The sequence below is a fragment of the Canis lupus genome, chromosome 7, assembly GCF_011100685.1.
Source record: "Canis lupus familiaris isolate Mischka breed German Shepherd chromosome 7, alternate assembly UU_Cfam_GSD_1.0, whole genome shotgun sequence".
Classification (NCBI taxonomy): domain Eukaryota; kingdom Metazoa; phylum Chordata; class Mammalia; order Carnivora; family Canidae; genus Canis; species Canis lupus.
Genome location: NC_049228.1, coordinates 40,043,415 through 40,056,333, shown reverse-complemented (window position 1 = coordinate 40,056,333; position 12,919 = coordinate 40,043,415). Strand labels below are relative to the sequence as shown.

Sequence of the window (12,919 nt, the reverse complement as noted above, 5' to 3'; positions counted from 1 at the left end):
TCTGCCTGTGTCTCTGCCTCTCTCTCTCTCTTTCTCATGAATAAATGAATAAAATCTCTAAAAAAAAATTTTACTAGTGGCAACAAATGAAGGTGTGAAGCACCTTATGCTTAGGAGTGCAAGATAAGAGAAACTTCTGACATGGCTGGTCTGTGAGCCTCCACTCCTGACAAGCAGCCTAGAGGGAAGAAGTGGGCAAAATCCCATGCACGTCCACTCCTCTTCCCATCTGGAGAGAAGAAGAATGAAAAGGCATTCCTCAGAGAGGCTCAGACCATCTGGGATTTCAGCAGGATCGAGAGGATTCAGCAGGGTCCACGGGTGGACGGGGCAGGTCCAGGTCACATCAGGCATCCTCCAGGAGAGAACTCGCTCGTGTCCTCATAAGGGTGAACTTCAAGCCAGCTCAGCTCCCCTTCCTGCCCCAGGTTATAGGAACTGGGACAAAGAAGCAAACAGGCAGCCCTAGGCTGTAATGTGTGAGGGGCAGAACTGGTGGCCAGCAGGGTGGGAGAGGGCACAGGAGGAGGACGGGGGCAACTGTCAGGAGGGAAAGAAGCATGGCAGGGAGAGGGAGGGAGGCAAGGTAGGAAGAACAGAAAAATGAGAGAAACAGGGAAGACGCAGGCTCATCACACAGAAGGCAGCAGAAAAGTAAAAAAACTAAAGCTCGAAGACAAATGATGTAAGACAAGGGGACAGCAGAGACGCTGATCGCAGAGAAGTAAATCCAGAACAGGAGGCAGAGGTGTTCAGACACACAACAGAATAGCTTCTCTGGAGCAAGGGGAGGACGGCACCACATGACAACGGCATCCAACACCAGGCTGAGCTCCTCCCCACTAAGAATGCGACACTGCTGCCACCGCTGCCACCACTGCCAGGAATGCAGAGCGAGGAGCCACGATGGGTCTCACTGCAGGTACTCAGGTTCACAGATAGGCTTTTTCAGAGACCAGCGTAAAAAGCAAGTCACCAACCAAGGTGAAAAGAAAGATCAGACTGGCCTCACCCATCTTTACAGGTTCCATGTCCATAAGCCATTTTGCAGAAACAGGCTCATAAACACAGAGAATGAACTGAGGTCATCAGAGCGGACGGTTAGGGGTGGGGGGGTGGCGGCCAAATAGGTCAGGAGGATGCAGAAGTGGATTCCAGTTAAAAGATAAGTAATTTACAGGGATGAAAGTACAGCATGGGGAATACAGTCAGACAATACTGTAAGAACTTGGTAAGATTATAAAAAGACACATGAGGACCAGAGTCGCTGTGTATACAACGTATGTAATGTACACAACCTATATAATAATGTATATAAATCTCAAATCTTTGTAATAGGCACCTGTAACTAAACAACTATAATTCAATTAAAAATAAATAAATAAAAATAAAAGGGGTGCCCAGCCGGCTTGGTCAGTAGAGTGTTGACCCTTCACTGTTGGGTTAAACCCGAGTTCAAGCCTCACACTGGGGGTAGTTTCCTTAAAAAAAAGGAGGGAGGAGGGGCGCCTGGGTGGCTCAGTTGGCTGAGTGTTGGATTCTCAGTTTCAGCTTAGATCATCATCTCGCGGTTGTGAGATCGAGCACTGCATAAGCTCTGTGCTCAGTGAGGAGTCTGTTTGGGATTCCCTCTCTCTTCCCCTCTGCCCCTCCCCTCAACTCACACACTCTCTCTCAAATAAATGAATAAAATTAAATTAAAAAGTTGGCATACACCAACGTGGAGGACAGACAACACTGGTTGAGACTCAGTTTCCCTCAGTATTTGTAACAGGCCTGTATCTATACCCTTCTTGGCTCCAAAAGTTTCTATTCCATTTCGCATTTGTCTAAGGGCAATTTCTCTAAAGTAACAATCAAAGATCTAAAACAACCAAAAGGGCAGCCCGGGTGGCTCAGCGGTTTAGCGCCACCATCAGCCCAGGGCATGATCCTGGAGACCCGGGATTGAGTCCCACGTCGGGCTCCCTGCATGGAGCCTGCTTCCTCTGCCTGCGTCTCTGCCTCTCTCTCTCTGTATCTCTCATAAATAAATAAAATCTTTAAAAAATAAAAAAAATAAAACAACCAAAAATGTGATTAGAATAAAATCTCAAATAAATCAGTTGAGCATTTAACTCTAAACATCCCTTTTATTTTAAGCAAATAAGAAAGAATGGAGAGTCTCTTCAATTATCAAAATCGTTCACCTTTTCTCTGGTAGACATGAAACAAATATTTAAGAGCTACAGATATTTGTATCTAAAATGAGAGAAAATACACAAAAACACATCATTTCCTTTACTTACTTTTGTAATGGTTTTCAGGATGGCTAGACGATCTGCTGGGGGTGGCAAACCCACAAAGAGTGTTTTGTCTAGGCGTCCAGGGCGCAGGATTGCAGGGTCAATGATATCTGGAGAAGAAGGGAGGGTCAAGTCTTAAATAAATAACATGGAATCTTTTAAAAAATACAATTAACGTGAGAAGTGGGAAAAGTACTTTCTTCTAAAAGAAAAAAAACTGATAAATTAGATTTTATTAAAATTGAATACTCGTCATCAAAGTATAACCCTAAGAAAAGTCCACTCTACCCTCCTGCCCAAACCCACTAGCCACCAGGATTCTCCACCTCAGACAAGGACCACCACACACGAGCCTGGAATTCCAGCAGATTACTCATCCCTCTGACCTGGATACCTTCTATTGTTACCCTGTCCTCAGCCAGGGCCAAATGCCACGTCCCCCTTGCTGGTCCTGTCTCTAAACTTCCCTCCTGGGACCCATTGTGATGGCACCAGGGTTATCTTCCTAAAACACATCTGCCAACCCTCACCTCCTACTCCCAGCTCAGAACAAAGCCCACATCTCTCACCACACAGCAGGAAGGCCCTTAAGGACCTAATGGCTCCTGTCCTGGTTCCCTCTCTCTCTTCACATTCTCCCTGACTCCCACACTGGCCAGACCTCTTGCTATTCCCTAAACAAACCTAGAAGCCTCAAGCCCCTTTCTCTTTGCTCTCAGTGGTTCCTTTCGCTGAAATGCTTTCTTCCTCTATTACACCACATATTGGAATTCTCAAACAACCTCTGTTCTAGGAAGCCTTCCCTGCGTCTCCCAGAAGAAACTTTTGCCCTCCTTTGTGTTCACCAGACTCTTGGTACCAAGAACAAAGAGCAAGCCCCAAACTCTGCCTGACGCTGAAGTTCGTTAGGAACATTCCTGATTCTTCCACGAAGAGCTCATTTTTTAAAACAAAGACTTTATTTACTTATTTGAGAGAGAGCAGGAGCAGGGACAGAAGGAGAAGCAAACTCCCTACTCAGCAGGAAGCCTGATGCAGGGCTCGATTCCAGGACCATGGGGTCATGACCTGAGTCAAAGGCAGACATGTCACCAACGGAGCCACCCGGGCACCCCAGTAGCCCATTTTTAAAGCCAAGTCATTTCTAACGGCCCCTCAACCATTAGCAGGAATATAAATGCTACAGCCACTCCAGAAGTCTGGCTGTTTCTTGAAAAGCTAAACACAAGAGTGACCAGGTGGCTCGGCAATCCCACTCCCAAGTATCTCCCCACAGCAAATTATAATAGATGTCCACACAAGAATTTGTACACAATGTTCACAGCAGCATTATCACAAGTCCCAAGTGGAAACAATCTAAATGTCCACCCACTGATGAATGAATAAAAAGTTATATCTCCACATAGGGGACCACTATCTGGCAATGGGAATGAAGTACTGACAGACACTGCAACAGGGATGAGCTTTGAGAACGCGACGCTGAGCAAAAGAAGGCCAATGCCACAGCCCCATTATGTAAGCTGTCCAGGGGAGGGAAGCCTGCAGAAACAGAAGCACTGGAGAGGGGAAGGATGAGGAGTAGGGGCCAACAGTCAGATTTCTGTTTAGGGTGATGTCCTAAAATCAGATTGGGGATAGCTGTACAAGTCTGTAAATATACTCAAAACCACTGAATCTTGTACCTAGAATGGGTAGAGTTTATGGTATATTACCTCTCCATACAGCTGATTTTCTTAGAAATCAGATCCATTCTCAAACTAATAAGGCCATCAATAATATGTCAAGTGAAAATTATTACAAGATCGAATAGTCTTCTTCCAATTCACTAAACACATACTGAGTCCTCTTATGTGCCAGGTTCCTATAAATCAGAGGTGATGCCAGGGCCTATGTCTTATTTCAAGGGAAGTACTTTATGCCAGAGCACAAGAAACACAGGTTTGACCACAGCCCCAGTCATTGCACAATCACCTTCCTAGGGCATTCAAGTGTGATCCAAGGCCGTTCAGACCAGATGGGTAAGGGAACGCAGCACTCTAGCTGGAACTTTACGTGGCTGAACAGCTTACTAGCACGACGTACACCTCTTCCTGATAAGCCAGTCACCCTGTCACTTGACAATCACCAGAGCCTTACAACAGACAGGGACTCTCAACAAGAAGCTTTCTCTCAATATAAAACTGCAGACTCAGTTCTCATCCAGAAGTTTATCCATCATCATGTACTTATCTCTTCAACTGAGCTGTATACGGGGGCAGGGGGTGGGGAAGAAACTCTGAACGGTGTTGCTCTTATAGGAAAGACACCTGCTGAGCAGAATGAGTAAGCTGTTCATTGGCTTACTAGGCAATGTTCATTGGCTGTTTAGGTTTCACAGGCAGGCATGCCAGGCAGGAATGTTTTCAACCAGCCAGACAGGGGATGTAAGTGGGAACAGACAGCTCCTCAGAGCTGGGACTAGAAGAAGGGAACATAGAGATGGGTGTGGGATGGAGACCAAAGCTGGGGCATCCGTGGTCTCTGTGCAAGGCGCTCACCTCCTGGGGCCAAGCAGAGGAAGCAGTTTGTTTCCAGGACAGGGTGCGGACTGTGGTAGACCACACAACACAAGACCGCTGTCACAGGTCTTTAGAGCAACATAGGGTGGAATGGTACAGAGCAATTCTTTCACTTCCTAAAAACCAGTATGTCAAAACTTAGGGGAAAAAATTAAGATAGAAATGGAAAATAGGAGGGCAGCCTGGGTGGCTCAGCGGTTTAGCACCGCCTTCAGTCCAGGTCGTGATCCTGGAGACCCGGGATCGAGTCCCATGTCAGGCTTCCTGCATGGAGCCTGCTTCTCCCTCTGCCTGTGTCTCTGCCTCTCTCTCTCTCTCTGTGTCTCTCATGATTAAATAAATAGAAAATCTTAAAAAAAAAAAAAAGGAAAATAGGAGAAAAGACGAAATTTAAAAGACCAGTTCAAGAGGCTTAAGACTCACCAGGTGCCTAGCATAAACAAGCAGCAAATAAATAAGAAGTCACATAGGGGCCCTGGCTGGCTCAGTGGGTAGAACATACGGCTCTTCATCTCAAGTTTGTGAGTTTTAGCCCCCACAAGGGGTATAGAAATCACTTAAAAATAAAATGTCTTTTAAATAAAGTCACGTAGGAGTGCCTGGGAGGCTCAGTCAGTTATGTATCTGCCTTTGTCTCATGTCAGGATCTCAGGGTCCTGGAACCGAGCCCTGCATCAGGGTTCCTGCTCCCTGGGGCGTCTGCTTCTCCCTCTGCCTCTCCCCACCACTTGAGCTCTCTCAAATAAATAAAATCATTAAAAAAAAAAAAAAGCTACATAAAAAGAATCAGGATGACATAAAACTTTTAAGAGAAAACAAAGCAAGGCTTACAGATTATAAAAAAAATTTTCAACTCAAAATTCTGTACTCCCAGGCTACCAATCAGTAATGAGTGTGGAACAGAGATACCCTCAAATATACAAAGACTCAGAAAGCCCAGACTGGAACCAGGCAGAGAACGCTCTGGAAACAAGAACAAAATAAACCATGGACATAAATAATACCGACCACTGTCTGGCATATCTGATGAAGAACAGAAACAAAACAAGGAAGAGAAAAAAACCTAAGAGGTCCTACATCTAAGAATGAAAAAGTCATGTGAAAACACAACCCTGGGGCAGCCCGGGTGGCTCAGTGGTTTAGCGCCACCTTTGGCCTTGGGCCTGATCCTGGAGACGTGGGATGAGTCCCCCATCAGGCTCCCTGCATGGGGCCTGCTTCTCCCTCTGCCTGCGTCTCTGCCTCTCTCTTCTCTCTCTCTGTGTCTCTCATGAATAAATAAAATCTTAAAAAAGAAAAAAGAAAACACAACTCTGATTGCAGTGAAACTTCTGGGCCCAGGAGAGAAATAGGTACACAGTCCTGGTAATGTAAGCACTGGTGATGCAACCAAGAATTGAGAAGAAATGGTATTATCACATGGGAATGACGGGGTGGCGGTAACAACAACGGCATGTGGAGAAGCGGTGAACGTAAGAGAAATTGTGTGCCTTAGAAAGAAGTAACAGGCAGCACATGAAACTCATAAGAAACAGCAATATGAGCATACTATTTAAAAATATGGAGAAAATACAGAAGAAACAGCTCAAGGATTTTACCAGTGGCTGCCTCTGGACAGGGACGGGAGGGTGATTTTCAGTCATTTGAATTTTTAACAGCTGTCTCCCCACCTGAGTCTCCCTTTTCATGCTGGGCAGCATCAGAGAAGGCCCAGCAGAGAGCTGACACTTCCTCCACTGCTCTCACTGGGCCCCTGGGGGTCACGGGGAAGAGTACACGGTACCTCCACCCCTGGCCGACAGGGGGCTAATGGAGGCCCAGTGGGAACAAGTCATCTCCCCACCCGGGGGTGTGAATGGAGGCAGAGCACAGAGCCTGGGCTCTGTGAGGTGGCTTCCCTTTCCCCTGTAGTTGGAGAAAACGTAAGTAATATATTACACTCAGTGCTACGTAACACTCAAAATTGTCCAGCCTACAACTGAAAATTACTTGTTGCAACTAGAACCTGATAATTCTCAACTTTAATGAGAAAAGAAACAGGGAAGTAGAGCACTGAGGTGACCCAGATGTTGGAACTACCTGATGGGTCTTACTGCAGCCACAATAAAAGCACTTACAAGAGCAATGATGAACAGGTTTGAGACAAATGAAAAGAAAATGAAGTCTCAGCAAAGAAAGAGAAGATGTAAAGAAGTAAGTGGACAATTTTAAACTGCAAAACTGAGATCCCTGGGTGGCTCAGCGGTTTAGTGCCTGCCTTTACCCCAGGGCGCGATCCTGGAGAACCGGGATCGAGTCCCGCTTCGGGTTCCGGGCATGGAGCCTGCTTCTCCCTTCTCCTGTGTCTCTGCCTCTCTCTCTCTCTATGTCTATCGTAAATAAATAAATCTTAAAAAAAAAAAAAAAAAAACTGCAAAACTTAACAAACAAAAGGAAAACCTCACTGGACGGGTTCAACGGAACTGTGGATGAAGAGAAGAATCAGTAAACCTGGAGAACAACAGAAATGACCAAATCTGATCAACACAGAGAAAACAGAGGACAGAAAACACCATCAACAGAGCCTCAGTGACCTAGGGAACTATAATAAAAGATCTAATGTGTGTATCATAGGAGTCACAGGAGGAAAAGAGAAAGAGCTAAAAAAGTGTTTGAAGGGTGCCTGGGTGGTTCAGTCCATTCAGTGCCCAAGTGTTGATTTAGGCTCAGGGCATGACCGCAGGGCTGTGGGACTGAGCCTGTGTTAGGCATGGAGGCTGCTTGGGCTTCTCTCTCTCCCTCTGCTTCTCCCCACCACTTGTGCTAATAAATAAAATCTTTAAAAAATAAAAATAAATAAAAGCAGAGTGCAGCCACACCCTCCGTGCACAGTTAAGACAATCAAACAAAGCAGGTCTGTGTTCAGAAACCACGAGTGCTGGCAGAACATGGCATAATTCTCAGGTACCGACAGACAAGATCTATCGACCCAGAACTCCCTATCTAGCAGAGACAGGCTTGAAGGAAGGACCTGAAATCAAGACATTCTCAGGGAAATGGAAGCCAAGAAAATTTGATACAAGCTGAACCTAACTAAAAGAATAGCTCGAGGAAGTTCCTGAAACAAAAAGGAAATGATAAAAGAAAATTAGGAACATCAGAAAAGAAAAACCTATGGGAAGAGTAAAAATGTACACTAAGTGTAAATGGTGCAAATACACCAATTAAAAGACAGAATTTGGCAGAGTGAATTTTAAAATTACCTTATGTGCTGGTTATAAGAAACTCACCTCACATGTAGTGACATCAATAGGTTCAAAGTAAATGGAGAGAAAAGACATACCATAGAAACGTTAATTAAGAGATCACAAATGGCTATACTAATAGCAGATAAAGTACACTTAAGAGGAGAAGAACAGTCAAGGACCAAGAAGGACATAACAATGATATAAAGATCAGACTGCTGAGAGGATAATTCTAACGGAGTAGGCACAACAGAACTGCAAAATATGTGCAGCAAACCTGACAGGACTAAAGGAAGAAATAAACAAACAATCATATAAGTTAGAGACTCTATGATAAGAATGTTTCTTTTTCTTTCTTTTTAAAGATTTTATTTTTAAGTCATCTCTACACTCAATGTGGGGCTCAAACTCCCAACCCTGAGAGTGAGAGTCGCACACTCCACCAACTAAGCCAGCTAGGCGCCCCTGTTTCATTTTTAAAGAAGCTGCCAGACTGTCTTTCAAGTGACTGCACCATTTTGCATTCCCACCAGCAATGAGTGAGAGTTCCTGTTGCTACATATTCGAGTGAGAGTTCCTGTTGCTACATATTCTTGTCCACATTTAGTGTTGTCTATGTTTGGATTTCAAACATCCCAATAGGTGCACTGGTATCTCTGTTGTTTTAATCTGCATTTCTCTGATGACATATGATATTGTTGAACATCTTTTCATGTATTTATTTGCCGTCTGTACATCTTCTCTGGTGAGGAGTTTACTTAGATCTTTAGTATATCTGTTTGTCTTCTCATTGTTGAGTTTTTAAGAGTTCTTGTTGGGTTTTTAAGAGTTCTTTGTATATTTTGGATATGAGCCTGTCTTAGTCAACTTAGGTTGTTTTAACGAAGTACCACAGATTGGGTGGCATCACACACAACATAAATTTGTTTCTCACAGTTCTGGAGGCTGGAAGTCTGAGGTCAGGGTGCCCATGTAGGTGGGTTTTGGGGAGAGCCCTCTTATGGGTTGCAGACTATGCCATCTTCTCATTGTGTCCCTACATACCAGAAAGAAGGTTCATAGAAGTTCCTTTTATAAGGGCACTAATCCCACTCATGATGGCCCAGCCTCATGACCTCATTACCAAAGGCCCTATCTCCTATATCCTGACATCTGGGGTTATGATTTCCACATAATAAATTGGGGTGGGGGACACAATATTCAGTCCATTGCCCTTTATCAGATAGGTGTTCTGCAAATATTTTCTTCTACTTTGTGTCTTTTAATTCTCTGAACCAGGTCTTTCACAGAAGAAAAGTTTCTCATCATAATGAAGTTCAACATATCAATTTTCTTCCTTCATGGATTGTGCTTTGGGAATTGTATCTACAAATTATCAGCAAGCCCAAGGTCACCTGGATTTTTCTCCTGCTCCCTTCTAGGAGTTTTCCTCTTCTGTACTATACATTTGGGTCTATGACCCATTTTGAGATAGTTTTTATAAAAGGGGTAAGATTCCTTTTTTGCATGTGAGGATCCAGTTGTTCCAGGGCCATTTGTTGAAAAACTATCCCTTCTCCACTCACTTGCTTTTGTTCATTTATCAAAAACCAGTTTACTTACTTGTAAGGGTCTATTTCTGACTTTTGTTCTGCTCCATTGATTTATGTCTTTTATTCTTTTTTTTTAATGTCTTTTATTCTTATAGCAATGCTAGGTGGTCTGGATTAATGGAGCTTTATAGTAAGTCAGGTAGTATCAATCTTCCAACTCTTTTCTCCTTCAATACTGTGTTGGCCATTCTGGGTATTTCGCCACTCCATAAAACTCTAGGATGTTTGTCAATATCCACAAAATAACCTGCTATGAATGTGATTAGGATTGCTTTGAATCTATAGATCAAGTTGGGGAGCTTGACATCTTGACAATATTGTTTTCCTATTTATGAACATGGGCTATCTCTCCATTTATTTATACCTTCTTTGATTTCTGTCAGTTTTGTACTTCTTCTCCTATAGATCTTTCTTTTTAAGATTTATTTGAGAGAGAGTGAGTAAGAGGAGGGGGAGAGGGAGAGAGAGGCAGAGAAGCAGATTCCCTACTGAGCATGAAGCCCAATGTGGGGCTTGATCACAGGATCCAAGATCATGACCTGAGTCCAAACCAAGAGTCAGAGGCTTAGCCGACTGTGGTGTCCTGGCTCATATATATCTTGCATATGTTTTGTAAGATTTACACCTAGACATACCTATCTTCCTTCCAGTGCTAATGTAAATGGTATTGTTTAAGGTTTATTTATTTTTATTTTAGAGAGAGTGAGAGAGAGAGCAGGGGGACGGGCAGAGGGAGAAGTAGACTCTCCACTGAGCATGAAGTCCCACAGGGCGCTCGATCTCACAACTCTGAGATCATGAGCAGAGCCTAGCCAAGAGTCAGATGCTTAAACAACTAAGCCACTCAGGTGCCGCAATGCTATTGTGTTTTCAGTTTCAAATTCCAATTGCCCACTGTTGGTATATGCTAACTGATTTTTGGCAAGAGTGCAAAAGTGATTCAATGGAGGAAGGATAGTCTTCAAAAATGATGAAGGAATTGGATACTCACAGGGGAAAAATACACCTAGACTTAGGTTTTACACCTCAGATAAAAGTTAACTACAAATAGATTACAGATTTTAAGTGTAAAAATATAAAACTATAAAACTTTTAGAAGAAAACACTGAAGACAGTTTTTGGGACACGAGACTAAAAAAGTTCTTAGAAATGCTCCCCAAAGCAGAATATATAAAAAGAAACATTAATACATTGAAGGGGCACTCAGCTGTCTCAGTCTTCTGAGCATGTGACTCAATCTCTGGGTTGTAAATTCAAGCCCCATGTGGGGTGTAGAGATTACTTAAATAAACAAAACTTAAAAAAATATATTGAAAAAAATGCATGGAGGATAAAAAGATAAGCTGCAGAGTGAGACAAAATATTTTAAATCACCTATTGACAAAGAACTCATATCTAGAATATATAAAGAACTCTCAAAACTCAGTAGTAAAAAAATGCAGTCTAGGAGCGCCTGGCTGGTTCAGTCTGTGAAGTGTGGGGCTCTTGATCTCAGGGCTATGAGTTCAAGCCCCATGTTGGGTGGTAAGATTACTTAAAACTAAAATCTTAAAAAATATGCAGTCCAATTTTCAAAATAGGCAGAAGACACAAGAGATACTTGAATAAAGAAGTTACAAGATGGCAAGTAACATATGAAAAGATGTTCTAATGGCTGATGAGCCACTGGAGAAATACAAATTACAACCATGAAGATATCACTATACATCCTAAATATACATATATATATATGATATATATATATATATGATATATATATATACTATATATGATAAGATACAGTGACAGTACAAAATACTGGCAAAGAAGCAAACAAACTAGGTCTCTCATATCATTCCTGATAGACATGTCGCATGGCACAGCCCTCTGGAAAAAAGTTTGACAAGTGTTTTAAAAAACTGAACATAGACTTACCATATGACTAGCCACTGTGCCCCTAGACATTTATTCCAGAGAAATCAAACCTTAGGTCCACTAGAACCTATTCATCACACAGATGTTCACATTAGCTTTATGTGTATGAGTCAAAGAATGGAAACCGTAAGGTTGCCCTCAGAGAGAAAGGTCAGACTGTGCCCCTCCCATAGGACTCAGCACTAAACAAGAACAAACTGCTGATTCACCCAAGAATCTGAATCCATCTCAAGGGCATTATGTGAGGTACACACAGTCATCCTAAAAGGTCACATTTATGTGACCTTTATGATCCCTTCTATATAAAACTCTTGAAGTGACACAACGTAGGCAACAAAGCAGGTAAGTGGCTGATGGGAGTCACAGGTAGAGGACAACATGGGTGTTACTGACCAGGGCAACATGAGGGGGACCTCTGTGCTGATGGAACAGATCTCATCTTGACTGCTGTGGTCATTAGAGGGATCCACACCTGTGTTAAACTGCACAGAAATACACACAACACAGACATGTTTCCTGATTTGATGCACATGCCACAGTTACACAAAATATAAGAAGATAAACTAGGTATGTGGAACCCCTGTGCACTCTTTTTATAATTTCCTGTGATTCTGAAATTATTTCCAAATACAGAATAAAAAACCAAAAGTCCCATCATATATTTTATAAAAATAGAAATATTTAAGAAAATGAGGTAGTACCACTTCCTCACCCAAAATCCCCCACGGCTTCCCATCTCAGCAGAACATAGGCTCCATTCTGAGGCCTCCAAGGCCCCTATCTTCTCCCCTATGCCTGCTGGTCTTCTTCCAGGCACCCTGCCTCAGGGCTGGTTCTGCAACATAGCAACTCATCCTCACACTGACCGCTCAATCTACCTGCAGCGCTCTCCTCCCAGACTCTACATGGCTCCATCTTTCACATCTTCTGGGTTCATGTGAAAGAGGATGTCAACCACCTCCATTCTGACCTCAGTCTGTACTTTCTGATTAGCTCTTCTTTCCAGCTTATCTCTTAACTCAGGCAATAAACCCAGAAGGCAGAGTATCCCTTGATGGGAACCGAAACTACCCCCTCAAGCAATAGGGACTGCCCTGCTGCCAGCAAGACCCCACCCATGACTGACCTCAAGACAATGAGGGTCCTGACCTCCACTGCCCACCTGCAGGGACCCATCGACCTTTGCCTCATACTTGTCTTAGGCAAACCTGGAGGTATTTTCAGCACTTTGGAGACCGTCTTAGACGCTGGTCTGCGGGCTTCCTAGTGTTGGCCTCCTGGAAATAAACTCCTTTCCGGTCTCTCCAACATCTGCCTCCCCATTTCTGGCCTTTGGTTTTGTGAGT

The 12,919-nt window shown here is 43.4% G+C and overlaps 1 protein-coding gene across 9 annotated transcripts in view; it reads right to left on the bottom strand.

Annotated features, from left to right (window-relative positions):
• Positions 1–12,919, bottom strand: part of NVL (nuclear VCP like) — a 90,510-nt gene that overhangs the window by 27,631 nt on the left and 49,960 nt on the right. For all 9 annotated transcript variants that reach the window (XR_005362322.1, XM_038542879.1, XM_038542883.1 and 6 more), the window contains one exon: positions 2,289–2,395. Coding sequence is in view for 8 of the 9 variants with exons in the window: in XM_038542879.1 (XP_038398807.1) it covers positions 2,289–2,395 (107 nt within the window). In the remaining variant the exon portion in view is untranslated. The remainder of the gene's footprint in view (positions 1–2,288; positions 2,396–12,919) is intronic.